Genomic DNA, 27,711 nt, shown 5'->3' with positions numbered 1-27,711 from the left:
TATTTATTTATCAGCATCTAAAGCATTTGACGGTTACAATCGGCTGATTCGTCTGGCATTTGCTGTATCAGTGCCCGTTCTTGTACCTGGTACTTGAAGAGTATACGGGTGTATTCGATTTGTGGGGAAAATGGATGCGTGTAACGACCAGACGGAAGCGTTTCCGACTCCAAAATTGATCAACTAAAATAGCCGAGTCGATATAGCCATTGCTGTCTGTCCGTCCGCCTTGTTTGACACCTAGTTCTCAGAGACTATAAGAGCTAGACCAACCAAAAAAGGGTATTTCAAATTTTCGCTACGCCCCCCTCCGCACTCACAAAGGATGAAAATCAGTGGTATCCACAATTTCAAAAATACGAGAAAACTAAAAACGTAGAACTATAGAGAATGACCATATCTACCATATCAGATCAGATCTGATTTACAGTGGCTACGAAACGCCTTCCACGTGCTTAGCCATTCTCTGTGTCTCTCGTTCTCACTTACACTATCATCGAGCAGTGTGCGCCCTCTAATGTCACAATGGTCTCCCCTTGTTTTTTTCTTTTTTTAATACTCGACGCAATCTTTTCAAGAAGCACAACGATACCATTGACTCGGCGCTATTTTGTGCACTGTGACTGGGGATCCACATGTACATGGTTAATCATGGCAAAATTTTCACTGTCAATAATGGCTGTTTTTTGTTGTTGGTAGTGGTGATAAGTCACAAGATAGGCAGACCAGGGTTGAAATATGTATTCGAAAATTCGTACAAACGCAACTGAAAGGCAACCAACAATAACTCAACTTTTTCCACCATTGGACCCTAAAGAGTTTCCTATGAAAAAAAAAGTCAGTTTTCATCAAAACTTAATACTGAACCGTAGTGTAAATTACTTATTAGAGACTAGGAGTAGCAATCAAAACTTTTAGTCAATCACAATTCAATCTCACACACATAATCAATCACATTAGGCGAGCATAAATAATACAAATAAAACGAGGGGGAACGTTGTGAGTTGCTGCGGAGACCGCAACTCTACATTTATACCCGATACTTAGTCAGTATGGCTCTCCTCCGGCAGACGCCGCTAATATTAAACGACACGACAAAGAGTGCGTGCGAGAGAGACAGCAAATCAATCTGAGCGTGACGTCGGTCGCTGCGTAGCCACTGCGAATTGATTTGTTCCTTTTGGCTATACAAATTTTCCGATCTGATCCAGATTCCGCAACCGGATAGATATGGTCATTCTCTATGATTCTGCGCTTCTAGTTTTCCCGAATCTGCAGTATTGTGGATGCAACAGATTTTTGTCCTTCGTGGGGGCGGAAGGGGGTGGGGCGAAATTTTGAGATATACGTTTTATAGTGAGATCTAACAGAAGTGCGGATACCAAATTTGGTTACTCTAGCCTTAATAGTCTCTGAGGTTTGTGGATGCCTCAGATTTTCTTCTTTTGCGGGGGCGGAAGGGGGTGTGGCAAAATTTTGAGACAAAACGGTCAAGGTCCGATATCACAGGAGTGTGGATACCAAATTTGGTTGCTCTGGCTCTTATAGGTTCTGAGATCCTTGAACTCATATTTTGCAATTGGCAAAACCGACCATGAAACTTGTGTGTTAGAGAGAGACAGAGGGAGAAAGAATGAAATTGTTTTCTTGATTCTGGCTATAATAATTATACGATCTGGTTCAGATTTTACACTCTAGAACATATAGTCATCTTCTACGATTCTGCGTTTTTAGTTTTTTCGTATCTTTAAAATTGTGGATGCCACAGATTTTCGTCCTTTGTGGGGGCGGAAGTGGGCAGGGCAAAGTTTTGAAATATTTTTGTAGCAGTGACATATCACAGAATTTCGGATCAAAAACATCGTTGCTCTAGCTCTTATTGTCTTTGAGCACTAGGCGCTGAAGGGGACGGACAGACGGACAGACAGACAGGGCTCAATCGGCTCGGCTATGGGTGCTGATCAAGAATATATATACTGTATGGGGTCGGAAACGCTTCCTTCTGGACGTAATACTCTTTGAGTATTTCCACTTTATTCCCCCTCTTTCAAACAAAGTCGTGGAAAACTTTTTACCAAAGACTGGTGAGGCGCCCAAAATTTAAAATTTGAACAAGATTTGAATAATCTGGAAAGTTCAATAAATCTTTTGGATGGAATGAGTTCTGACTGATTTAGACCTTTTTAAAAACTTGTTTTTGTCACAAATTTATACCCGTACTTGTTAAACGATTAGCAGTTACACAAATTCATGGTAAAACACCGCATGAGAACGCATGGTGAAAATTGCAATAAAGTTTTGTACATTTTTTATCGCTTTAAAATGTTGTTTTTAGGAGTGACGCAATTTTTAAAATTTTTTTTTGGCCAGGAAAATTGTTTTTATGCCCCGTTCCTATGGCCCAGGACTTAGACAATTGAGCGTTACTCAAGCTCCATACTTGAAGCTTCCTTGAAATTCTAATTCTCACGAGGTCATAGACTATTTATTATACCCGATACTCAAAATGAGTATTGGGGTATATTAGATTTGTGGTAAAAGTGGATGTGCGTAACGACCAGAAGGAATCGTTTCCGACCCCATAAAGTATATATATTCTTGATCAGCATCAATAGCTGATCAATAGCCGAGTCAATTGAGCCCTGTCTGTCTGTCCGTCTGTCCGTCTGTCCGTCCGTCCGTCTGTCCGTCCGTCCGTCCGTCTGTCCGTCCGTCCGTCCGTCCGTCCCTATCAGCGCCTAGTGCTCAAAGACTATAAGAGCTAGAGCAACGACGTGTTATATCCGGACTTCTGTGATATGTCACTGCTACAAGTATATTTCAAAACTTTGCCCCGACCACTTCCGCCCCCACAAAGGGCGAATTCAGAGATACGAGAAAACTGAAAACCTATAATCGTAGAGGATAACTATATGTTCTAGAGTGTAAAATCTTAACCAGATCGTATAATTATTATAGTCAGAATCAAGAAAACAATTTCATTCTTTCTCGCTCTGTCTCTCTCTAACACACAGGTTTCATGGTCGGTTTTGCCAATTGCAAAATATGAGTTCAAGGATCTCAGAACCTATAAGAGCCAGAGCAACCAAATATGGTATCCACAGTCCTGTGATATCGGACCTTGACCGTTTTGTCTCAAAATTTTGCCACACCCCCTTCCGCCCCCGCAAAGGACGAAAATCTGGGACATCCACAAATCTCAGAGACTATTAACGCTAGAGTAACCAAATTTGGTATCCGCACTTCTGTTAGATCTCACTATAAAACGTATATCTCAAAATTTCGCCTCACCCCCTTTCGCCCCCACAAAGGACGAAAAACTGTTGCATCCACAATTTTAAAGATACAAGAAAACTAAAAACGCAGAATCATAGATAATGATCATATCTATCAGATTGCTGAATGTGGATCAGATCAGAACATTTTTATAGCCAGAAGGAACAAATCAATTTGCAGTGGCTACGCAGCGCCCGACGTCACGCTCAGACTGATTTTCTGTCTCTCTCGCACGCACTCTTTGTCGTGTCGTTTAATATTAGCGCCGTCTGCCGGAGGAGAGCCATACTGACTTAGTATCGGGTATAACTGTAGAAATGCGGTGTCCGCAGCAACTCACAACGTTCCCCCTCGTTTTTTTTATGTTTTGAAATAGTTACTCAGATGCTAAGGTCTTTGCTGTACGTTCGTGCAGAGTTAATCCATTTCGCAACGTATTCTGTGGAAATGCCTAATTGCAGTGTTCCTAGGTTTTTTTATTTTTTTGTCAGCTCCCATTCTCATATTCATACAAGTTGCCCTTTATGGCTGGCCGCCTATTCAATATTTTAACTAATTTACTTAGGCCAAGTTTGATCGAGTTTGTCTCGCCCAATTTTCGCTCTCTCTTTTAGTAAGCAATTAAAACGATAAAGTTCGATAAAGGGGAGGGTGTTACGAAAGTAACGTTAAGTTAAGTTCTGTAGCCGCTCTCAGTTCCAAAGTTTCTCTGGCTTCCCCTGCTTCTTCAAACAAAAATAGCATTGGAACTCGTGGGAGAAAAATATACCATTGCTTTTCTCCTGCCTACCCTTCCGAATACATAATATATAATTCACTATTAGAAATATGTCTATATGAATCGGAAATCGCAAAATGCCCCCGGACAGCGATACCATACCAGCCATGACCTACACTGAGAACAAGACTGAGGACTGCGGCGTCTTAAAGTATGCTCAATTTTCTTTTCTTTCAATTTCCGATCCTGACAGATACAGACATGGACATGGACATTGACTTGGACACGGAAATGGACACAGACAGACACCTTAAGCAGTTAGTACAAACAACTGCAGGGATGCTGGGACATGGATGGGGCAAGAATGTGGACGTGGTGAAAGGACAGGACAGGTCAGGGCGATGGTGAGTCTGGGGACCCTGCTAGTTAGCAGTTGCATCACCGACAACCTGGCCTGCTATCCTCCAAGCCCATCCCCGTCTTCCATTCCTCGGTGTGCATGATGCTTCCCAGCAACTTTTGACCTTTTTTGATGCGATTGCTTCGTCCGGTCCGGTCCGGAGCTGATTCTAGGGCTTTCGTTCAGTAAATGCCGACCAAATTTATTCCAGATTTATTTTCTGGCGATGCGGAAGCAATTTTCGCTCCACTTAATTAGTCTAATACGCAATAGAGGCTAGTGCCACAGCCTTATATTTTTATAGGCATATCTTCTAAAACAGTTTTTCTAAAGTTTTCAGCACCTCTGACGGTTTTTCCTGTTTTGGAATAGAAAATAGAAAATGGAAAAGGAAATGAATATTTGGGTATATTAGATTTGTGGTGAAAATGAATGTGTGTAACGTCCACAAGGAAGCGTTTTCGACCCCATAAAGTATATATTCTTGATCAGCATCAATAGACGAGTCGATTGATCCATGTCTGTCCGTTTCTAGAGCAACGACATTTTGTATCCAGACTTCTGTAATATGTCACTGTTACAAGTGTATTTCAAAACATCGTCCCGCCTCCTTCCGCCTCCACAAAGGGCGAAAATCTGTGGCATCCACAATTTTAAATATACGAGAAAACAAAAAACGCAGAATCGTAGAAAATAACCATTTCTTATAGACTGCAGCTTTGTGACAGCTTCGTGTTCTTGCCTCTGTTTATAGTCGTGTCTATGTAGAGCTATGGAGCTATAGTTGAACTAAAACTGAGAGCTGGGAGTTTCGTCAAAAGTTCCGGTCTCTGTGACTTTTCTTTGCTGCCGACAGGGCCACCAAATTAGTCTGCAATTCGTAAAACGGCAAACCGAAGTCTTGGGGTCTAAGTATGTCTGGGACCTTTTATGTGGCAATAAATTATGATTGCTGCCACCCACGTGGGGGAATTGAGAGAAGTAGCTGTAGGCCTTCGTTATGTGAATCTCTGTCTTCGCCCTTCATCGGCAATCCACAGTCAATTAAAGTCTCACGCAATTTGCTTGTCAGGTGGCAACAAGAAATTAAAAAAGTTTTCTTCCCCTCCTTCACGGAAGCAGGTGCTGGAGACGGGAAGTAAAAAAGAAAAAAAATTGCCTGGGAAATTATTAAAATTTTAATTACGCATGTACATATATAGAGGGAAATTCTAGAGAGTATCGCTGCCATTGTCGTCCTCTCTGTCGTCGGGCCACCATAAAAGGTAGAAAAAATACGACGTCCCCGCTCAAGACTAATGCCAAATTCTTTCAAGGATTCTTCACGACTCGCTTCTTTCCACCCGATCTGAGATGTGGTTGAGTTGATGGATAGACTCCCTCCGCTCAGGATGGGAGCTCTGTATGGTTCTTTAGTCCATTGTGCCTAGTACCTGGGCTGCTAGTGCTATTTTGTTGTCGTTGTAGTTCTTCTTTGCCTTGATTTCGGTGATGTGGGATGGGTGGTTGCACGGGTGGCTGCATGGATGGTTGTGCAACTATGGAAGGGTCCATACAAAACCCGCCGTCGCGAAGGCATGTGGACGACAAGTGGACGCGTCGACGTGCTTAAATATCAAAGTACCTTTGGCTATTTATCAAGGGTATGAGGCTTGAGGACCACAGGGCGAGGGTAACTCTGACCGTGGCAAGTGGTGATGCTGCTGGTGCAGCACACAGTCTCTGTGTGGCTGTGTAGCTGCAGCATGATAAATGACGTCTTGCCTTGAAAATGTACAGCAGTGCCTCGTTTGGGCTACTGACGATGGCGATGATGGGAATGATGGAGATTTTTAATCTGGTGCCACTTGTATTTGCAGATCGAGCTGAGGTCAAATCAGGATAAGACACGTGTTTCCCATCACCTGCCAACGCTACTACCGCCACCGCGAGCTTGACACCAAGGCTGACATAGGAGCATACCCAGAGGGCAGCAGGCCAAGAGAAGATAACCAGCTGGAGGAAACTGTAAGATGGGCAAGAAAAACTCGAAATTGAAGCAGGACACCATCGATCGCTTGACAACGGACACATACTGTGAGTATCATTATTCCCTTACATTCAGTAAATCATTTCTGGGTGCGTTCCCAGCCTTGAACTCTGTCCATGAGCTGCGAGCCGGTTCCAGGACATAGTCTTATATATTCGGCCGCACTTGAGAGCCTTTTTGGCAGCTTTTAACCTAAGCGAAATATAACCTTCCGAGCAGCTCTTACTCTTTCGTTCTCGCTCGCACCTGTAACTGTAAGTTGCCTGAGTCTTAGTCCCTCCCTAAGTGCCAACTCCTCTGAACTCTCGCATATCAGAGAAAAGCTTTCGCAGTCCTCAGGAATTCCCAAAGAGTAAAGGATTGTCCTTCTCGTCATCGCTGACCATTTATTATCTCAACAATTGGTGAGATGACCTTGGGGAGTGGCGTACTCTTTGGGGGCACTAAGCAGCCGTTTGTGGGGGCAGAGAGGCTTTTCCCATTACTGAAAAAGGGAATTCCCAGACCCAGACCTAGCTTGCTTACATTTTATATGCGAATAATCTGTCATACCTGATGTTTTACAAGGAGAATATAATATACGTTTAATTCACGTTCTTGTACAACGGAAACCCTGGTTGGTTTCTATTTGTTAACCATTCTTGATGCCACTGTAATCTGTATGTATAATAAGCGGGAACGTCATACCCGGCACTTAGTCAGTATATATTTAAGCTTGTGTCCGTCTTGTCTGACGTCTTGTTCTCAGAGACTACAAGAGCTAGAGTAACAAAAGTTTTGCATCCAGACTTCTGTGATATTAAACTGAATCAAGTTTTTTTTCAATAATTTCGCAACGCCCCCACAAAGGACGAAAATCTGTGGCATCCACAATTTTGAAGATGCAAGAAACCAAAAAATCATAGAATCATAGAGAATTACCAATTCTACCAGATTGCCGGATGTGGATCAGATCGGATAGTTATTACAGTCTCTCTCACACACTCTTCATCGTACAATGTGTACGCCCTCTGGCGGAGAAGAGCCAGACTGACTGAGTGTCAGGTATAACCGTAGAGTCACGGTTGTAGCTCAACGTTGCGACTCACAACGTTTCACTCGTTCCAAATATTATTGGGTTATTAAGTCTGCTAAAAATTATTTTGCACTCTGTATAGTGATGTTGGGTCTTATAGCGCTTCCACTTGTCATACGCTTTAATTCAAGCAATATTTTACCCCGGATGTCATGGCTAAGCCACGTAAGTTGCTTTGGCTTGAACCGATGTCTAGGATGTCAAGTTGGTCCCGTACTCTATGCAATGAATATATTATTGTTAAATTTAGTCTATGAAATTCTTCAGCCAGCATCATCATCATCAATAAATTTAGTCTATGAAATTCTTCAGCCAGCATCATCATCAATGTTTTCAAAGTCTCTGTAGCTTATTAACGAAGTATCATCTAGCCGTTATATATCACTCACTCGGTCAGGAGGCGCACACTGACGAGGATGAGGATAGAGCGTGCGCTAGGCACGCGCACGACGCAGTGCGCAGCCACGGGAAAATATTAATTCCTTATTCTGGGTATAATAATCATTCGATCTAAGATACCCTTATACTGTTTGAGTACCGGCCATAACGGCCATCAGACGTTGAAGTGTGTGCAACATTTTATTAGTTTTAGCATGGTCCCTCCATTCCTACCCTAATTCCCGTTCACTTGTCCTTACCTGTGAACCACTTTGGCAGGCAGCATGCATGATTTTCATTTTTGTTTTACGCTTTTGAAAACAGCTGTAGAGTTGAAAGTGGGGCGGTGTAGCTGTAACCCAAGTGTGTCATGTGGGGGTTGGTGGGCCAATCGCTTATAAAACTAAAATGAACGACCCCTGCCGAGGGATACCATATTAACATTTCTTGGCAATTAACACGCTTTTGCAGTGTCATATTGCAATTTTGAGCCGCATTCACTTGGCTCAGCGACATGCATTCCACTATGCAATCAGAAAGCTGAGTGGGAGTGAGAGAGGGTTAGAAAAAAGATTCTTAAATGCTTGGATGCTACCCCCACTGTTACTCCCATTCCCATACAGTATAATACGCATTGGCATCCTATCAGGGGCTAGCACTCAAAATTCACTCGAATGTTGAAATTATTATTGCACTTATTATGTTCCTTACGCCCCTTTTGGACCCTCTGCCATATGCGAGCTTGCACTTATCTTGTCTTAGCATTTTGTCTCTCATTTAATAGTGGAAATCGAATATTTAAATGCAACAAGAAAAGGTGAGGCATCGCCAGGAACCAGCACGACCAAGTATTGATGAAGGGGAGTGACTGAGAGGGAATAGGGTGAATACGGTAGAATGGAGACCAATCAGACTAATCAGACACTGTAAGATTCATCGATACTTTGACAGCTACGTACATAAATGACACAGTTATCCGATTTGGCTTCGAGTTACATACATATGTCTTCAAGTATATGGTTATATTGATTCGATAGTGCCCATACCATCTGTGATGACTCTTTCTTCTATTACTAACAGAACGCATTGCTATGGGGATTAATGGAGGAAGCTGAGGTTGCAATTAACATTATTTTGAGACGCACTCCTGTAGCCAGGTTTATGTTTCAGTTGAGTGCCAGGCCTTAAAGACAGGCGAACCCACCTGTGCTTCGAGTTAAGTCAAACAGGTGGACTGGTCTGCGCTCTCCCCCATGTGTCTACGTGGCCCTCATGCAGTTCGCAGCTCATTTTAAGTTCGCGGTGGCTCTTTTTCCAGGGTCCCATTCATTAATTAGCATTTGGGCACAGCCACACCAAGCGGCAGGCTTTTGCTTTGCTACACATTTTTTCTTGTGTCCCCCCGCTGTGCATGCATGTGTGTAAAAGATGATATTAAATCTGTTTAAAATGAAATTCAATTAATAAAAACAAAAAATACAGCATTTTTGCCTCTTTTTTGTGGCGCCGCCCTCTAATTCTGTCTAGGACTTCCCACTTAGGTAGCACAAAAGAAAATGAAACGAGGGGGAACGTTGTGAGTTGCTGCGGACACCGCAACTCTACGGTTATACCCGATACTAAGTCAGTATGGCTCTCCTCCGGCAGACGCCGCTAATATTTAACGACACGACAAAGAGTGCGTGCGAGAGAGACAGAAAATCAGTCTGAGCGTGACGTCGGGCGCTGCGTAGCCACTGCAAATTGATTTGTTCCTTTTGGCTATAAAAATGATCTGATCTGATCCAGATTCAGCAATCTGATAGATATGGTCATTATCTATGATTCTGCGTTTTTAGTTTTCTCAAATCTGCAATATTGTGGATGCAACAGATTTTCGTTCTTTGTGGGGGCGGATGGGGGTGGGGCGAAATTCTGAGCTATACGTTTTATAGTGACATCTTAAAGGAGTGTGTGTACCAAATTTGGTTACTCTAGCCTTAATAGTCTCTGAGATTTGTGGTTGCCTCAGATTTTCGTCCTTTGCGGGGGCGGAAGGGGGTGTGGCGAAATTTGGACAGGAAACGGTCAAGGTCCGATATCACAGGAGTGTGGATACCAAATTTGGTTGCTCTGGCTTTTATAGGTTCTGAGATCCTTGAACTCATATTTTGCAATTGGCAAAACCGACCATGAAACCTGTGTGTTAGAGTGAGACAGAGCGAGAAAAAGTGAAATTGTTTTCGTGATTCTGGCTGTAATAATTATACGATCTGGTTCAGATTTTGCACTCTAGAAGATATAGTCATCTTCTACGATTCTGCGTTTTTAGTTTTCTCGTATCGTCGAAATTGTGGATGCCACAGATTTTCGCCCTTTGTGGGGGCGGAAGTGGGCTAGGCAAAGTTTTGAAATATTTTTGGAGCAGTGACATATCACAGAAGTCTGGATCCAAAACATCGTTGCTCTAGCTCTTATAGTCTTTGAGCATTGGGCGCTGAAGGGGACGGACAGACGGACAGACGGACGGACGGACAGACAGACAGGGCTCAATCGACTCGGCTATTGATGCTGATCAAGAATATATATACTTTATAGGGTCGGAAACGATTCCTTCTGGACGTTACACACATCCACTTTTACCACAAATCTAATATACCCCAATACTCATTTTGAGTATCGGGTATAATAAACGATGCGGGCCACAAACGACTTTTGGTGTAGGGCGAGAGCTGGGATGGGAGAAAAGGGTTCCGGGAACTGAAAGGCAAGAGAGTGCAGAAATGCTGCTTTGAAGAAATGAACAATTAGATCGATTTAATCATACCCTTGCAAAAGGATATTTTGGGATTGAGTAGACACTTGGGATTGAAAAGAAAGCATATTTGTTCGTCATGAATGTAATATTTATTATGGCCATGAAATATCATTATGCATCACATACATACATATATGTTAAATTCATAGGGATCGATGCATCGGAAACAATATCAAAAGCTTCGGCACGGAGAATAGCCTTACTTTCTTGAGTCTGCTGGAGCCACACTGCAAGGAGCGAAATGAAGAAATGGAGCGAGAGATGGAGGAGCACCGGCCCGAGCCTGGGCCTGGGCGGGGGGGACTTTCTGGCTATGAACTTATGTATTTGCTTTACAGCTGCCAGTGGTATACAAATATACTCATACTCGTACAGTAAAGGCAGTGAAGCGGGTGAAGGGGTGCTGCGGCAGGAAAGGACCCAACTACACATGTATGTATTATTCATCTAGCCGCATTAAAAGTCGTTGTCGGGCCCACATCGACAGCCACTGACGAGCGGCAGGATAACGGTCCTTTGAGCTTACTTAGCCCTGGAACGCGTTGGTGTGCGCAGACTTTTAAAAAGGTTTCGTGGTGCGATGTCATAGGGTGTGTGTGTGTGGGGGGGGCGTTCGTGGGTATTACTGGTTATGTCTGTTTATTCAGATACAGTCTGCGTTTTGGCTGGGACCGGGCTACTTTCAATTGCGTGCCAGAAAACACACTGCGAGAATTGATTGGAGATGCAGAAATTAAGCATGTAGAAAAGCTTAACAAACGACTCGATCGACTCGAATGTCAAAGAACCAGTTTTCTCAGTGTAAACTAACACCCTGAGCAGGGGTTAACGTGTTTCACTTCCAGGAGTAGATCATTAAGAACGTCTTTTTCTCTTTTTCACTTTCAAAGTGCTTTTTACTGTGCCTTTTTAACTGTCTCACATCTAAACTAGGAGAGTGCCGCACGCGCTTCAAAGTAGACGATAATTCTGGTTAAATGCCTCGCATGCAGGCGAAACGAGAGCGGAACCGTAATATAAAAATGGAAAATATAATTATAGCACTTCTTTGTTGCTGGACTATACATTACTCATATACAGTACACAGGTACTAACAACAGCAAAATCGGAAATGGTGGGCGGATGTGTCCTGGAGAGGTGTCCACTAAGCCTCTCAAGTGAGCACAGTCAATATCCAAGGCTGAGACCTTAAATAAGCTGCCATAACTCAGCCGCTCAGCCACGACACTTGGCCCCAGCAGAGGGCCAATTGAGAGAGCTGGAGTTGATATTAAGAATAATAACATGGGGAGACCCTTGCGGCGCAACCCCATGCGAAACTCAGTTGAATCTCAGAAATCACACAACTAATCTTGAATTTCTCTTTATTTTACAGTCACCGAAAAGGAAATTCGTCAATGGTAAGCTATAGGAAAGCAACAAATTTTAAGAGTTGAAATTTCTCCTATACCTACTATCATTCCATTTCGCCTTTTTTTATTATTATTTTTTTTTTAATCTTCACTGATTGCACTTCCAATTCAATATTGGCTTACAATTTTTAAATTTTCAAATTTGGTTGTATCTTTGTTTTGCTTCAATTAGACGATATTTTATTTACTTAATTTGAAAACGAACGAAAAATTATGTAAATTTCAAATGGAAAAGCATTTCAGACTTAAATACTTTATCTGCGCGAAATTTTACGCTTTTCGTTTGTTAAAATTTCTCGGTCAATTGCTTTGTGTTCAAAAATGATTTGTTTTTAATTTAATTTAATTTTATTTTTTCGGTTCATTTCCATTTTTTTCTTTCTCCCTCTGTCGCTCTCTCTTACGGTAATTTATTTTTTTTTCTCCTTCTGGTGCCTGGTTCTGCTTTTTTTTCCCGCTGTCTCTCCCTGTAACCTCTGTGGGCTATGCTATCCGCTATCATGATCTATGACACCAACGAAAGGCACAAAGGTTTTTTGAAAGACTGTCCGAACGGTTTGCTGACCGAACAAGTGAGTATCCTACCGTTTAACCATCCCTACATCATAGCTCATAGTTATCATCCTCATCACCATCGTTGCCGCGCGTCCCACAGCCATCATCATCCTCGCATACCGAACCACAAACATCATTCTATTACTGGAGCAGTTCTTCATTCGATCCACCTCATATATATGTACTTAATATAATTTAATATTATCGATGTTTTATTGAGTCTGCTTATTTACAAGTAAGATATATGAATGGGTTTGCAATTTAAAAATAGACAAACAGACAACTTCTTCAACTTTACTTGCTGGTGATGGTCTATCGGAGCTTCTGGTTGGCCATGGTCCATTGGTGGATTCGTTGTCTTCACGTCTAACCTTGCCTGTGCTGCTCTCAACACTGGTTCTTGGACGTGTGTTTCCTCTAATATTTCGGCTAGTATGGACTTCACCGATCTGATAATCTTTATTTCGCTGCGAAACCTTGTAGAATTGTCCTGAATTGAGTTTGCTCTTTAACCTCCTTTGGACCTGAGTGTGCTTTTCGATATGATTATTCCTACCGTATCTAATGATAAACTCTCTTTTACAAGAGCGTCCAGCATGTGGATGGTTATTACATTCACATACGAATGAGATCTTAGGATTGAGTCGTTCAGCGTCTGCTTCGGCAGATCCAGGTCTTTTACTGTTCTCACGTTTTGAAGCGTGAATTGCGCGCCATATTGTCCCTTGGAGAGATCGATAAAATTATCCATTTGTATTGAGGTGCCATCAATACCTAGTTTTTCCGTTATCTCCGTATCGACCAGGGTACAGGCGGATCCTTCGTCTATCAGTACGAACACTTTTGGCCGTTCGGTCTATGCAATGTTGAAGGGACATGTCTAAACAACGTGGCTTCGTGTGATAATTAAGAGAGACAGATGTAGCGAAATAAAAAACAGCAGAGGAAAAATTTAAACTTATAAAATATATATTCTCAAATAATTCACGAATTTAAAATTAAACCTAACCAGCGGTCATAGTTCCTCTTTCTCTCTATGTTTTTCATCTCTCATGACAGGTTCGACCAGAATTTAAAGAGTTCGCGGAGAGATATCCCCTCACCGCATTAACGAGCAAGTCAATTCGTCCCTTTTGTGAAAAGTGATACTAAAATACAGAGAGAGAGAGAGCATGCGGCAGTATATCGGGCCCGAAACCAATTCCGACTCATATATATAACGAGGAGAAACGTTGTGAGTTGCTGCTTCGACCGCAACTCTACACTTATACACGATACATCGTCAGTATGGCTACATTGAGCGGCAGAGTGCAATGCGTGCGGGAGAGACAGAAAACGTGTCTGACCGTGTTGTCGGGCGCTGAATAGCCACTGCAAGTTGATTTGTTTCTGTTGGTTATAAAAATTATCCAATCTGATCCAGATACGGCGATCTGGTAGATATGGTCATTTGTTAAATTTCCTTTCCTGCGATTATTTTCCCATTTTTCCGATATTTACGAACTTAAACCGCAAAACTACACAAACAAGCAAAACGAACTAAAACTATATGAAAATTTGCTGTTTTTACACGCAGAATTTTCAAGCATCATTCGATTGTCAATTTTGCTATCTCGCTTGAGAAAAATTGAGCTATGGACGAAAAAGCTATGACTCAACTATAATATCTAGCTAACTTTGATAATCTGTGCAGCATTGGAGTGTATGTATACATATACACGTATACACACGTATGTATATGCCATGCAGCCGCTGCATCGTTTACAACCAGCATAGGCGCTTTCGCTCATTCCTTTTTACCTTTTATTACAAGATTGAGTGGGAAAGGGACAAAATTTCGCGACCTATCTGAAATTTTTGCTTCTGCGACACACTCCCATTGCCAGACAACTCCTGACCAAACGTCACCAAAAACTGTAAGACACTTTATTGGACCATCTGAAGCATGTCACCACTTCACCGCACACCTGCGCGACACCCGTGTAAAAGTTTACTATTTTCCGGTCTTTCACTGTCCGGTATTTTGTCAGTGCGCTAACAGAATTACCACAACGAGTCAGCATCTGAACATACATTTCAGTTTGCATCGCCTACATGGTACAAGTCCATTCTCAGGAGCACTCGCTCTTCCATTCCGTCATTCAGTTATCCACCAGTCACCCACACACCCATCATTCATTTCTTAGCTAAAGAACTTTAGAAATGTTTTCTATAGTGCTATTTTATGTGTGTTACCGAACCCACTCGACTGCAGTTGTCTATGGGGCCAGCAGCAAATATGTATTTACCTTATCTAACACGTACTACCATTTATCTGTCTCTCTCTCTTCTGTATCTGTTGTTATTTTCCTTAGGGCTTCATCAAAATCTATAAGCAGTTTTTCCCCGATGGTGACCCCAGTAAATTTGCTTCTTTGGTATTTCGTGTATTCGATGAGAATAACGTAAGTATTGAGCTTAGGACTGCCGAGATATACACTTAAAATATCTTAAACGTGCACCAATGGTCGTGTATTCTACTGTTTTTCTTTTGTCTATGTATATATGTCCTATAAAATTTTTATTGTTTAAGCTAGACTGATCCATCGAAGTTAAACTTATAGCTCCAAACTATAAAGACCTTTTTGTGGACCAAAAGCTTTGCACTCATCTCAGCGTTCAGCAACAATCTGTAGCCGTATCCAGAGCCATTTAATTATATTTTGTGCTTGTATTTGTATCTGCAGGATGGGGCCATCGAGTTTGAGGAGTTCATACGGGCCTTGTCCATAACATCACGCGGAAATTTAGATGAGAAGCTGCATTGTAAGTACATTTGATTGCATTCAAACCCCATTTAGTCTGCCATAATGATAATGAACTCCCTTTTCAGGGGCCTTCCGTCTCTATGATGTTGACAACGATGGTTACATAACGCGCGAGGAGATGTACAATATTGTGGATGCCATCTACCAGATGGTCGTAAGTTTTTTCGCTTGCACTCTCCTCTCCGATAAGTGAATCCACATTAATCACTTGATTTCAGGGCCAGCAGCCGCAGACGGAGGACGAGAATACGCCACAGAAGCGGGTGGACAAGATCTTCGATCAGATGGACAAGAACCATGACGACCGCCTTACTCTCGAAGAGTTCCGAGAGGGAAGTAAAGCTGATCCACGTATAGTCCAGGCGTTAAGTTTAGGTGGTGATTAACCGCAAGAAATTTAGTTGCCTTGAGATTTTTTGGGGTGGTCCAGAGTAGGAGTGGAAGCTGAGGCGGAATCGCAGTGGGGAGCAGTGGAAGGAGCTGATTCCAAGGATCAATGATTTGAGGCAACGAACCCCACGCAATCCCTCAGATCCACAGCAAAAACTACAGCAATGTGTTTGGACCTTGATTGGAGTCGATTGAGAATACTCACACACCCTCATATTTTTTACCAATTTTCCTTCTCCCCTCGCACACACGCACACACATAAACCCGCCCACCCACACAGTCACTCAAGAAAGATCCAGAAGAAATATTAAAAAATCTCGACTTTCAACTTATAGAATATGAATATTAATTAACATGAGAAAGGATATATGTATATGTATAGTATGGATAAATATTGCAGTCATCAAAAACCAGAAACTGTTAAGAAAAAACAAAATTTTAAAATTTACCAAGGAAAAAACTAGAAACAAAAGAACACCAATTTATGTCAAATGAAACGCTATTTAAAAAAATAATTCATATTAAATACATATACAAACGTAAAAATAAATAGGGGTTGAGAGCGAGTTCACCCTTCTATAGATAAATATTTGTGTATAAAAATATGCTCTTAATCTTATCCAAGTCATTTTTATTGAAATGCTTGCCAAAAAAATTCGAATAACAAAGAAAAATTCTTCAAATTGATTTAGTAATATATCGCATAAGTATCGAAAACCAACCGATGGCTATCTAATCGTTAAGATGGATCGTTATTTGAAAATAATTATAAATCAAAGCGAGAGAGAGAGAGAGAACTCTTTTGACGACAGCTATTTCTGATTTACATGCAATCAATACACGCTTCTCAATATATTTAGTATATGCTTATACATAGTTTTAAAAATACAAATACATACATATTCATATACTCGAATATATGTAACTCATATGCTACTGGCCTAGACGCAATGCATATACTCTAATATATGTATCTCACATGCTACTGGTCTAGACGCTTGCTCTTTCTCTTGCTCCAGTTTCTTATCCATTATTATTTTTGTTGTGTTTTCCGCATTTTTGTGGCGCAAGAGCTCAGCATAGCTAGCTACTAACTGTTGATAATCGAAAGTGTTGATAATCAAAAATAAATACCCACACGCATACCTAATTACTCTCTTTTTAACCAAGTACACTAGCTATATTAAGATCTAGATCATATACATATAAAAGATATATGAATAGTCGTACTTTTGCTTCTGCATGCGGTATGCCATGTCTTAAGTGGGTGTGGTTCTGCGTCTGCTCACCATTCCAGCTTCATCCAGCTTCCTTTCCACCATTGCATCTCATATATGATCATTACTAGGTCAGCCACAGCCCCCCACCCCATACCAGGGTAGAAACAAACATTTTAACAAGAGTAGTTTTCCATACGTATTCCCGCATGCCTAAACAGATAAACAATAATAAACAAGAATATCAGTTTGAACTTTGAACAGAGAGCTTGCAATATCCTGCATCCTATAAAGTGGCAAGCCTAACTAATGGCTTACTTACTAAACTATCGTCTGAATCATCGACACTCTAACTGTGTCTTTTTATATATCGCTCCTTTTTTTTATTTTTGGTCATTATTCAATCTACTGTTGGAGTTAATTTTGCTTCCCCTTCTGCCGTAAGATGGGGCCCCTAATCGCCATGCTAAAATAATTTATATTTTATATGTGGTTCAGCTCTAGATCGTAATAAAAACCACAAATGTAAAAAAAATGTACTTTGATTAATACTGCAACTTGCCCTAAATTTATTAAAGTCTTATTATTTCCCTCCTAAAATTTTCTATCTAACTATCGTATCATCAGCATTTATCTATGTAATACTATTGGCTTGTAGGAATCTTATTAAATTGGATAAAAACTTCAGATTTTTTTGTGGAAATACCATGACTTTTCTTTGCCAACGAGGTTTAAAATTTGAACAGTCACTAGATAATGTCATCGCATCTCTAATTCCGAATCTGATTCTGATGTTTGTTAGTCTACCAGAATACTTTTGGTTTGCCTGAACCACAGAACATATGCACCTAGAGTAGTTGTTGTACATAAATATGTATATCAAGATGAAAGCCAATTTAGATTACTTAATACGAGTTTATGGAAAGATATATTTATAAATATGTATATCAATATTAACACACATGCAAACAATCAAATATTTATATTTATATACACACAAACATATATACATGTATATTAGGGCTGCGCCTCTTTACAAAAGTGTAATATTCAAAGGTTTCAGGGTCTAATAAGGTTTCTTTTCGTATAAAACAATAAATTAAACATTTTTAGTCTGATATTCGATAACATCTTGATGTGCCGACTTGAGATCAAAGTTTAAAAATAAAATATTTGGCCGATAGCTATGGCAGCTATACTATTTATCGCTCTGATCGGATTGCATTTTTTTTTGTGATTTAAAATTTTAAAATTAAATTATTATTAAATTTAAAAATTTTCAATGAATATTGACTAGCATATTCTTTTGTGACGTTTAGTAACATCTGTAACTCATCTTCTTTTTATACCCGATACTCAAAATGAGTATGGGGTACATACATATATTAGACTTGTGGTGAAAATGAATGTGTGTAACGTCCAGAAAGAAGCGATTATGACCCCATGAAGTATATATGTATATTCGTGATCAGCATCAATAGCCGAGTCGATTGAGCCATGTCTGTTTGTCCTTTTGTCAGTCCCTATGAGCGCCCAGTGCTCAAAGACTATAAGAGCTAGAGCAACGACATTTTGTATCGAGACTTTTGCAAAATGTCACTGTTGCAAGTGTATTTCAAAACATCGCCCCGCCTCCTTCCGCCCCCACAAAAGACGAAAATCTATGGCATCCACAATTTCAAAGATACAAGAAAACCAAAAACGCAAAATAGTATAGAATGACTTTAATTTATTATTGTTATACCCATAATGAGAGAACAATTTCATTCTTTCTCGCTGTCTCTTGGCTTTGCCAATTGCTAAAAGTGAGCGCCTAGATCTCAGAGACCATAAGAGCTAGAGCAAGCAAATTTGGTATTCACACTCCTGTGATATCGAACCAGCACACGTGTATTTCAAAATTTCGCCCCACCCCTCTCCGCCCCCGCAAAGGACGAAAATCTGTATCATCCACAAATCGCAAAGACTATTAGAGCTAGAGCAGCCAAAATTTGTATCTCACTGTTACAAGTGTATTTCAAAACTTCGCCCCACCCCCTGTGGCATCCACAATATTTAAGATACGAGAAGACTAAAAGCGCACAATCAGAAAGAATGACCATATCTACCAGATTGCCGAATCTGGATCAAGTCGGATTATTTTTATAGCCAAGAGGAACAAACCAATATGCAGTAGCTACTCAGCGCCCGACGACACGGTCAGACACGTTTTCTGTTTCTCCCGCTTGCACTCTTTGTCGCTCAATGCAGACATACTGACTATGTATTGCGTATAAATGTAGAGTTGCGGGCGCAGAAGCAACTCACAACGTTCCTCCTCGTTTGGTTAGTATTTGGTTATAGCCTTGCATAAGTTTAACAGCACTTTTAAGTGTTTCAATATTTTTTAAATCCTCCTTCCAATGCCATTCTGAATGATCTTCAGCTAACAATAAACAAACCTTTCAAAATATTAAACCGATCAAAAAATTTAACAAAATTAGGTGTCACAAAATCCGATAGAGTCTTTGTTTTTCTTTTAAAATTAGGAGTTTTGCCGAAGTTTCGACACCATCATCGTCAACACAAATTGTCAGCAATTTGCTTTATAATTTCTCGTTTTTCCATGAATTTAACTTTATCGCCAAACAATGCAAGTGCGATATTTTCATCAGATAAATACCACAAATGGATGCAGGTCTTTTTTAAAACGACGTTTGCCATTTTCCGACTAAATCCTTTTAGTTTTACATTTCGCATATAAATTGAAATTCCAGTTTTGGAGCTTGAACAGCTTATGTTGACTGAAAACAAAAATGTATATGAAAACTCACTAAAAAGAGATATGTCGCGCTAATATTTTCCTTCTCGAGTTATCAACTCAAGCTCCCCTCTAAAAATATTTATTTTAAAGGTATAAATCGCCTTAGACATCCAACGTGCGTGGTGCATTGGTCCAGGTATTCGGAAATAATGACCTTTCTCAGCCGATCCCAAACAAATTTGAGATAACTCTTGATTTTTTCATTTATTCCCATTTCGAAAGTATTTTGGATAGACGAGGGTGGCAATACTAATTATACTAATAGTAATACTCTACACGTGTAGTCTCAAAAGCTGGATATTACTTATTTATTGTTGGCTTAAATATTAACAAACCGAGCTGAAATTTTGCGAGCTTGATTATATTTTAATATCCTAAATCACACAAAAAATGCAATCCCATCAGAGCGATATATAGTATAGCTGCCATAGGAACCATTAGCCAACTATGATATTTCTCCACTTTGACCTCAAGTCGGCACCTCTAAATGTTGTCGAATCGGGCTCTTTATATTTTATAGTTTTCTGCCATAAGGACAATTTTTTGGCTCTAAAACCTTTGATTTTGATACATTTATAATTTTTTTTTCGCCCATACAAATAAGCGCAACACTGATATATATGTATTTACATATATAAATAGGTAATTTGGATCACTTATTTGTATTTGACTTGTGAAATTTGCAAAGTAGTTTCTTTTTTTTTATATTTATTGTTGAAAAAGATTTCAATATGAAATGCTGAGCAGTTCACACACAAGTTTGCATGCGTTTTTCTATGGTCTTATGTTATACACACTGAAAAATCTCCAAAAGGAGAATCGGTAAAGTGCAGAAAACGATATCTTTACATATACAATTATAATCTTATATATATTGACGACAAATATATAAAAATCAATTTCGTGGAGAAACAAACGAAGAACAAAATGAAAACAAACTGCAACAACAATCAATTTTCGCGCTTCTTACACTCGACTTCGAAATTCAAAATCGAACTCGAAATTATTGTGAACAATTGTAAATATGTATAAGATATGTATAGAGGGTTTAATAACTCCATCAAAATAGGAAAAATCAAAAATCTAGAACCTAAGAAACTCCTCCATTAGGAACACAAAAATAATAATCAAGCAGTATAGCAGTATAAGCAAGTATAATCAAAGAGTAAAATCGAGAAAATGTTTTTTTTTTTTAATTACTGCATATACATATATATATTTTAGTTTGGGTATATGTAAGCTACTTGCACACATATGTATGTAGATGTGTATCAACATTATCGATACAACATTCTGTTAACGGTTAATGGTAACGCTTATGATTACTGATTATGAATTATTTATAACTGCAAAAGCAGCCTTTGTGGGCATTATATTCACCATAAGAAATACACAATTTAGCATGCAAATGCGAAAAGCGTTAGATATTTAATACCGATGAAATCAATTCTAATTGAAGACTAATTGAAGCAACAAAAGTTTTCCAGCAATTCATTCGGATTCTCATTGATACAACAAACGTTTCCTCACACAATTTTACACATATAAAAAAGAGTTTTTGAATTTTTGCAATAAGAAAAACCGAAAGCAAAAAACATTTTTAGAGTAAGTTTTCTTTGCTTATCCATCGGATCGAAATATCATCCATCCTTGAACAAAAAGTCCTAGCCTAACCTAAGTATATTAGCGCTTAAATTGGGGAGATACCGAAATTCACAACAGATATCCACAACCTGAGCTCCCTTTTTTGTTTTTGTTTTTATTGTAATTTTTGGTGTTCTACCAGGACTTTTACCATGGTCTCCAGAGGTACGGCTCAGGGGCTGGCTTGGCCGGTAGGATCTGCTGCAGGAACTCATTGAACTGGTCGCTGAGTGCCTTGTCGTGGTGCTGCAGGAAGCTGGACACCTGCACGGCGCACTGACGGAAGCCACCCCAGTACGACTCCGCCTCCAGTCGCTGCTGATGGGCCACCGGGCCAGAAAGTTGCGAGGAGCTGCATGCGCGTTGTTCCTGCAAAAGGTGCACGGCCAGCTCCAGGATGTCAGCCTTCTCCAGCTTATTCAGCCCTGTGGTCTCCTACGCAGTTGAAGAATGGAGAATGGTCAGCTGGGACTGTTCTAGACTAGGATCCTTACACCTAGGCTGGGACCTAGAACCAAGGCTACCTACCATGTGAGCTAGATCCGAAATAATAATCTTTAGCTCGTCCAGGGAGTTGTTGATGCGCGCACGACGCTTGCGCTCTAGCAGCGGCTTCATCACCTTGCGGTACTCAGAAGAGCGTGACAAGCCCTGCTCTACGTAGCCACCTCTGAAAATCTGGTTGCGCTTCATCTCGTTTGGAATATACGTGGACTTCGCAAGGGCTGCCGTGCTCTTGGCTCCGAATTGCACGCCGTTTTTACACAGACTGACTGTCAGAGCCCAGGTCGCCGTAGCAGCAGTGGCACTGGCAGTAGCAGAAGCAGAGCAGCGTTTTTCGCTCAAATCAGCTCCAATTTCTGATAGCCACTCCGACGGCAGACGAGGCTGCATTCTCCATTGACAAAAATAACAAGAAAAGAAGGCTAACCTCGGAGGCCGGAGTTTTTAATACCCTTGCAGATCGATCGTTCCATTCCTTTTTCAGCTATAGGAATATTGTCAGCAGTATCTTATACTCAGAATATCTTTCTATTATAGCTGGATGACACACTGTTCCAATAAAAATAAGCAAAAAATATATAGGTCTGTGCAAAGATGATCGAAAAAACAGACCGTCTTATGGAAGTGTGTAAAAACTGCCGATGCCAGGCAAAGTTTTGTTTATTAGACTTGAGAGAGTGGACCAGGGATAGGGGATCTGGGGGCTTTTTCAAGTGGCAGAGACATGGATGGCCGTCCAGATCGTGTCAATTTTTTCTATGCTCGTTCAGCGGCGAAAAGGAAGGGGTGAAAGGGTCACCCTATCTATCCCCCCGGAGACCGGCTTAGCTGATACGCCGTCGAGCCACGATCTTTTCACGTTCACCATTAGCTTTGTATGCTATTAGAAACTGCACACAGCTCACCTCGCAACAGGTGGCTATGGGGCTCCATTTCCAAGTCAAAATCCACCGAAATGACTGTCGCCATCCTGTTTATCCAATGGCGACAACGGGGAATGTGGCTGGTCTCACCTGACAGAGGGTACTCTGTTACGTACTATAGAATTGCGTAGAATTTTTGATAAGTATGTAGGTACATACGTTATTTAAAGAAACACTCCATGTAGCTACAACGCCTTTTTTGGAGTTCCCGGATTTTCCGCGATGTCAATCTCCATTGAATCGGAACTGCGCCGCTGAGTCTCGGATTCTGTCTTGGTTGATCTTTCAGTAGTGGCTTTATTTTTTAAATGGCTTTTCGAGATTGCGGCAAGCCTTCCGGGAGCTTCCCACGATCGGTCCATGTTGCACGCAAGCCTCTCTTGCCTCTCGCCCGATCTTTGTGGCGGCTTTTAAACGCCACACATGACTGTGAATATGGACTGGGGCTGAAACAGGGGTATGCGGCATGGGTAATTCGGAAAACACATGTTGTGAGCCCCCCTTACTTTGCAGTTTTGCTCGTGCGCAAATTATAATGTCTAAATACCCTAATAAGGAGCTTCAGCATTCGATGACAGACCCTGCGAACTTTGAAATTGCTGAAGAATAAGAAATGCGTTAGAGAGAATGGAGTTGCCAAGGCTGCGCTCTATCAAGAAAGAATAGAAAAAAAACAGTCTCGTCTCTCGCTTATGCCATTCGATCTACTACATTCTATTTTCGATGAGACAACCAGTTCAGATGAGCTTCATTCTTGAATGAATGTGATTCTTAGAAAGAGTTTGAGCTTGGAAAATAAACAAATAGCTGTTGATAGAACCCGAAATATTAATTGAGCTTCAATTCCGAATACCATTTTTTTTCATAGAGGGTAAGAATAACAGCAACTGTCAGCACTCTACAGATACAGATCGCCATGAGCATGAAGATCTCTATAAGGTCTATAGAGTCATTACGTCTCCACCAAAACACACGAAGCTTATTAACAATGATGCAGACAACTTGTCAGGGCTCCCCTCAAACTTTTTCAATCTGATCCGTGGACTGGGAGCGTGAGAAATAACGCGTTCATCGACGCGGAATGGTTCTCCCACCGAGTAGCAGGGCGAAATAATCAGCTTTTCGCGCATAACAACGCGTTGGGCGTTGAGTACCATGCATTATGTTGTATGTAACATTTGCAGGTGCCGAAATAAGGAAGCAGTTCGCTCTAGCTAGGGCTCAATGGCTCTGCCCCAGGACTCTAGATTGAACCTACAGCTCTGCCATATAGGCAGATTTAGGTTGTATTATTTCTGAAAGTAAAGAATGAGGTGCGGGTCTAGTCTCAAAATAGATTAATAATACATACAATACGGGTCGAAGTGAGGTGCAAGCAGTATGGAGAAGTATCATCTAGTATCGACTAGCTGCTAGGAAGAACTGGAGTAGAAGAGGTGTGGGAGTTGGAATATGGATAGGGAGAAGAAAATTTTGTCATTACCCTATAAAGGGATCGGGACTTGCAATTTTTTGGTTCCCTTCGTTTCGGCGGAGTTGGAGCTGGTTCCACGAACAGTTCTCGTATAGATCTCGCGTGGAAATTGTGGGAAATGTTTTGTCCAGGATAACAACGCAACTAATTGTTATATCAATAGTTTTCCGCATGGGCGGGCGATATACAAGGAGCCGAGTGAAACTGACCTGACCTCTGCTTTGGAATGAAGTGAAGTAAGGGTTCGATGTTCGGTTTTCATGTCAAAAATAAATATTAAAATTACATTTTTAACAGACGTTTTAATCGGTTATCCTCTATTAATGGCACACATAGATATAAGAGCTTTATACAGATGAAATCCAAAGCCCGTTGCACTTCAGAGGACGGAGGGTAGCGATTTCGAGATGGAGACAGGCGAAAGAAATTGCACGCACGCAAATTTGATGCTTGAAGCTGGCAACGTAGCGCCGGGGCTGCTTTTCTGGCCGAAATTTTGTGGCCCCACAGTGATGTAAAAACTCTGAAATCAAAAATGCCAAACCAAAAAGTAAATCTATTACAGATAATTGTAGAAACCTAACACCAGAATCAGCTTTGTCTTTTGCAAAGTACATATTCGAAAACCTGTATCAAATATAGAAAAAAGAAGGTCAAAATGTCCTAAAAATCACTTTATATTTTTAAAGAAACATTTTTATTCTCATTACAACATAAATCTCACGAGAAGTCTCCAGAAATGTTCCCTTTTACTTGCCGTTTTTTATGTAATTTGGTTTCACTGTTCCTTAAGCTGTGCGATATGGACCATTTCCAGGCCCTAGTTCTGTGGAAAATGACTGTGGCTGAAACGTCTATAAAATTGCTCATTAAACATATGTATGTATATGTATCAGTTGAGGATAAGGGGTTGCTGGCAATGACTTACATCATAAAAACCGGTGCTCTCTACATAAATGCTTTCTCTTCTCTTGTGTAGTCTGCGAGATATTCCCAAGCAGCCAAATATAGACAAAAATTGTAACGCACTTTAAGTGCACTCCGAAACATCTTGAAATTAAAAAAAAAAAAACAGCAACAACACAGAGGAGACGACATAGAAAACAGCCATTTGAGGCATGTGATAATACGAGTACGAGACAGCAGCGCAGCAAGGGCAAGCAGGGACATGAAACGAGTCGCGTTGCACATTCGACATATGAATGCAGAGTTCAAGTGCATGCCATGACACAGACTCTGCTATACTGTATCTGTGCTGCAAAGTGTTTTTTCCCAGGAGCTATTTATAACTATTTCGTTCCCAGTCCTATCTTTCGGCACTATGATTATGACGCTGGATGCGACGCTGCTTTTGTTCCTCATCTGGACATTTAGGTAGTCGAATCTTTGGTACTCTACTGAGCAGATGAAGTACTTGTAGAAATGGAAGGTGGGAATATAAAAGATATATGTGTAGACATTCGGAAACAGACAAGATTTCTTTCTAAAGGAATACCTGTGACCAATTTCTTTGAAGCCGAAGCAAGATGCAAGCATTCCAATTTACAAAACGCTCCTGCAATATGTATCTTAGAAAAAAAACAGGTTCAGTTAGTCAGGAGCCCGACCTACCCTTTAAAAGGGAAGCAGGTGCCAAAACATACGGTTTCTGGATGTTGAATGCTGGGGCCGAGAATTTGTATTAAGATTTGGGAATGGACATGCACATGGAAATGGAGATAAAGATGGATATGGGACTTTGACTGAGAGTCGGCCACATGCGAGGAGTCGGTGCAACGAAAGTATTGCAGCTGTGTGAGAGAAGAAGTCTATTTTTGGGGCCAGTAGTGCTGCTGCTGTTGAGGTTGCCACATGTGTTGCTAAAAGGCATTGTAATGAGAGCAGAAATAGAACTCCACTTGAGCAATGTCTCATAAAGCAGACTTGAAGTTTGGCGCGCAATGTGCGACACACACAAATATATGGATGCCTGTTATGTTTTATTTTTAATCTTTCGATTTTGGAATTCATTCTCTCAAAAAAGACCTCTCACTCTCTGGCCTGCACGCAGTGAGAGCGAGTGATCAATTGAGGGAGAGAGCACTCATATAAGACGAGGAGTATGCGCGTATTTTTGGACAGTCTTTGTGCAGGAGCTCGTCGCGTTTGAACCCTGAGAACAAAAGCAGTGCAGGCGCACCGGAACCTCAATGGGCGTCATCTATAAGATTCTTAAGCAGCAACGTGAGCAGCAGCACCGGGGTCTTACCATGGACCTTAGCCTGAGCACGGCCACCAGGTGTAAGGTGCAGGCGGCCATTAAGCAACGCCAGCAGCAGCGCCAACTTGAGAACCACCTGGAGCCAGAGCCAGAACAAGTTCGGAGCCAGGAGAGGGATCACGACAAGGAAGAGCTTTCCGAGCAGCAGTTGCAGCAGCTCTGCCGCTTCCTGGCCGAGAATGCGGCACGCAAAAAGGTAAGGAAGCCCCCGAGAAACTTACCTGGTTGTGTGCTAAACGGCTTATTCTGGTGCAGCGCCAAAGCTTCAAGCTGAAATACGATAGCGAACTACCAGCGGATCATGTGAAAGTTCGGGAACACGAACAAGAGCGAGAAGGGGAACGGGAGCAGGTGGAACTCTCATCGCCAGGCCAAGTCATAGAGATGGATCTAATCGAGCAGCTGCATCATGCCCACTTACCTTCCACAGCCACAGCTAGGAGTACTGCGTCCACGGCGCCACGTGACAGCATCCTGCTGAAGATACGCCACCAGATCTTTGAGCGGAAGCGACAGCGCCAGCGGCAGCTGGCAGAGCTGGTGCAACAGCGACTGGTGGTGTGGCGCCCGTGGTAGGGCTCTTCTGCGAGTACAGTCCTGGCCATAGCCATAGCCATAAGCGAGAGAGACTCGAAAACTGAAACTAGTCTAGGGTTAGGTTTTAAGAATGCTTTAGGTTTTATTCCTTCTGCAGAGTGATGATCGCGCTGCTCTTCCATTTTCCCCTTTCTATTTTTTTTGCTGTTAATTATAGTTAATAGTAATAATTTTTCCTTAGCTTAAGTCGATGCACGAGTATGTAAAAGATGAAAGATCTTCCCATATATTATGTATTCTGAGTGGTAATATGAGTGCACCATGTATTTTTTTAATAAAACTGTATTATTTCATTTTAATTATTCTTAATTTTTCTTCTGAGTGATCTCCATATATTTTAAGCAACTCGTACTCGTACTTATTCCTTCAAATTTTCTCCCAATTCCAAAATGTCAATATTTTGCGGTAAAAATTCAAAATTTTGCCCCTATTGTACAACAACACCAGTTTT

General features: G+C 41.1%; 3 protein-coding genes across 6 annotated transcripts in view; 2 read left to right on the top strand and 1 right to left on the bottom strand.

The window, feature by feature from the left end:
* LOC6601789 (frequenin-1) overlaps window positions 1-16,555 on the top strand; it is a 35,511-nt gene extending 18,956 nt beyond the window's left edge. For all 4 annotated transcript variants that reach the window (XM_002026805.2, XM_026994034.1, XM_026994035.1 and 1 more), the window contains 7 exons: window positions 6,254-6,470; window positions 12,049-12,073; window positions 12,609-12,657; window positions 14,995-15,084; window positions 15,367-15,445; window positions 15,513-15,601; window positions 15,666-16,555. In XM_002026805.2, coding sequence (XP_002026841.1) covers window positions 6,407-6,470; window positions 12,049-12,073; window positions 12,609-12,657; window positions 14,995-15,084; window positions 15,367-15,445; window positions 15,513-15,601; window positions 15,666-15,833 — 564 coding nt within the window. In that variant the 5' untranslated portion in view covers window positions 6,254-6,406 and the 3' untranslated portion in view covers window positions 15,834-16,555. The remainder of the gene's footprint in view (window positions 1-6,253; window positions 6,471-12,048; window positions 12,074-12,608; window positions 12,658-14,994; window positions 15,085-15,366; window positions 15,446-15,512; window positions 15,602-15,665) is intronic.
* Window positions 16,556-21,909: 5,354 nt separating this feature from the next.
* LOC6601788 lies at window positions 21,910-22,396 on the bottom strand. Its single transcript, XM_026994031.1, has one exon. It carries the CDS (start codon window positions 22,394-22,396, stop codon window positions 21,938-21,940), a length of 459 nt encoding a protein of 152 aa, XP_026849832.1. The 3' UTR covers window positions 21,910-21,937.
* Window positions 22,397-26,574: 4,178 nt separating this feature from the next.
* LOC6601787 lies at window positions 26,575-27,288 on the top strand. Its single transcript, XM_002026803.2, has 2 exons — window positions 26,575-26,859; window positions 26,919-27,288. Exons 1-2 carry the CDS (start codon window positions 26,593-26,595, stop codon window positions 27,237-27,239), a joined length of 588 nt encoding a protein of 195 aa, XP_002026839.1. The 5' UTR covers window positions 26,575-26,592; the 3' UTR covers window positions 27,240-27,288.
* The last annotated feature ends 423 nt before the right edge of the window (window positions 27,289-27,711 follow it).

The sequence above is a fragment of the Drosophila persimilis genome, unplaced genomic scaffold, assembly GCF_003286085.1.
Source record: "Drosophila persimilis strain 14011-0111.01,24,50 unplaced genomic scaffold, DperRS2 tig00001145-arrow-arrow-pilon, whole genome shotgun sequence".
Lineage (NCBI taxonomy): Eukaryota > Metazoa > Arthropoda > Insecta > Diptera > Drosophilidae > Drosophila > Drosophila persimilis.
This window is presented reverse-complemented; position numbering and strand designations above follow the sequence as displayed.

What these genes read in the sequence shown, in the direction of transcription:
- LOC6601788 (XM_026994031.1), bottom strand. Translation starts at nt 22,396, where the DNA reads ATGCAGCCTCGTCTGCCGTCGGAGTGGCTATCAGAAATTGGAGCTGAT.
- LOC6601787 (XM_002026803.2), top strand. Translation starts at nt 26,593, where the DNA reads ATGGGCGTCATCTATAAGATTCTTAAGCAGCAACGTGAGCAGCAGCAC. An exon ending in AGAATGCGGCACGCAAAAAG is followed by an intron (nt 26,860 to 26,918) that starts GTAAGGAAGCCC and finishes ATTCTGGTGCAG; the next exon opens with CGCCAAAGCTTCAAGCTGAA.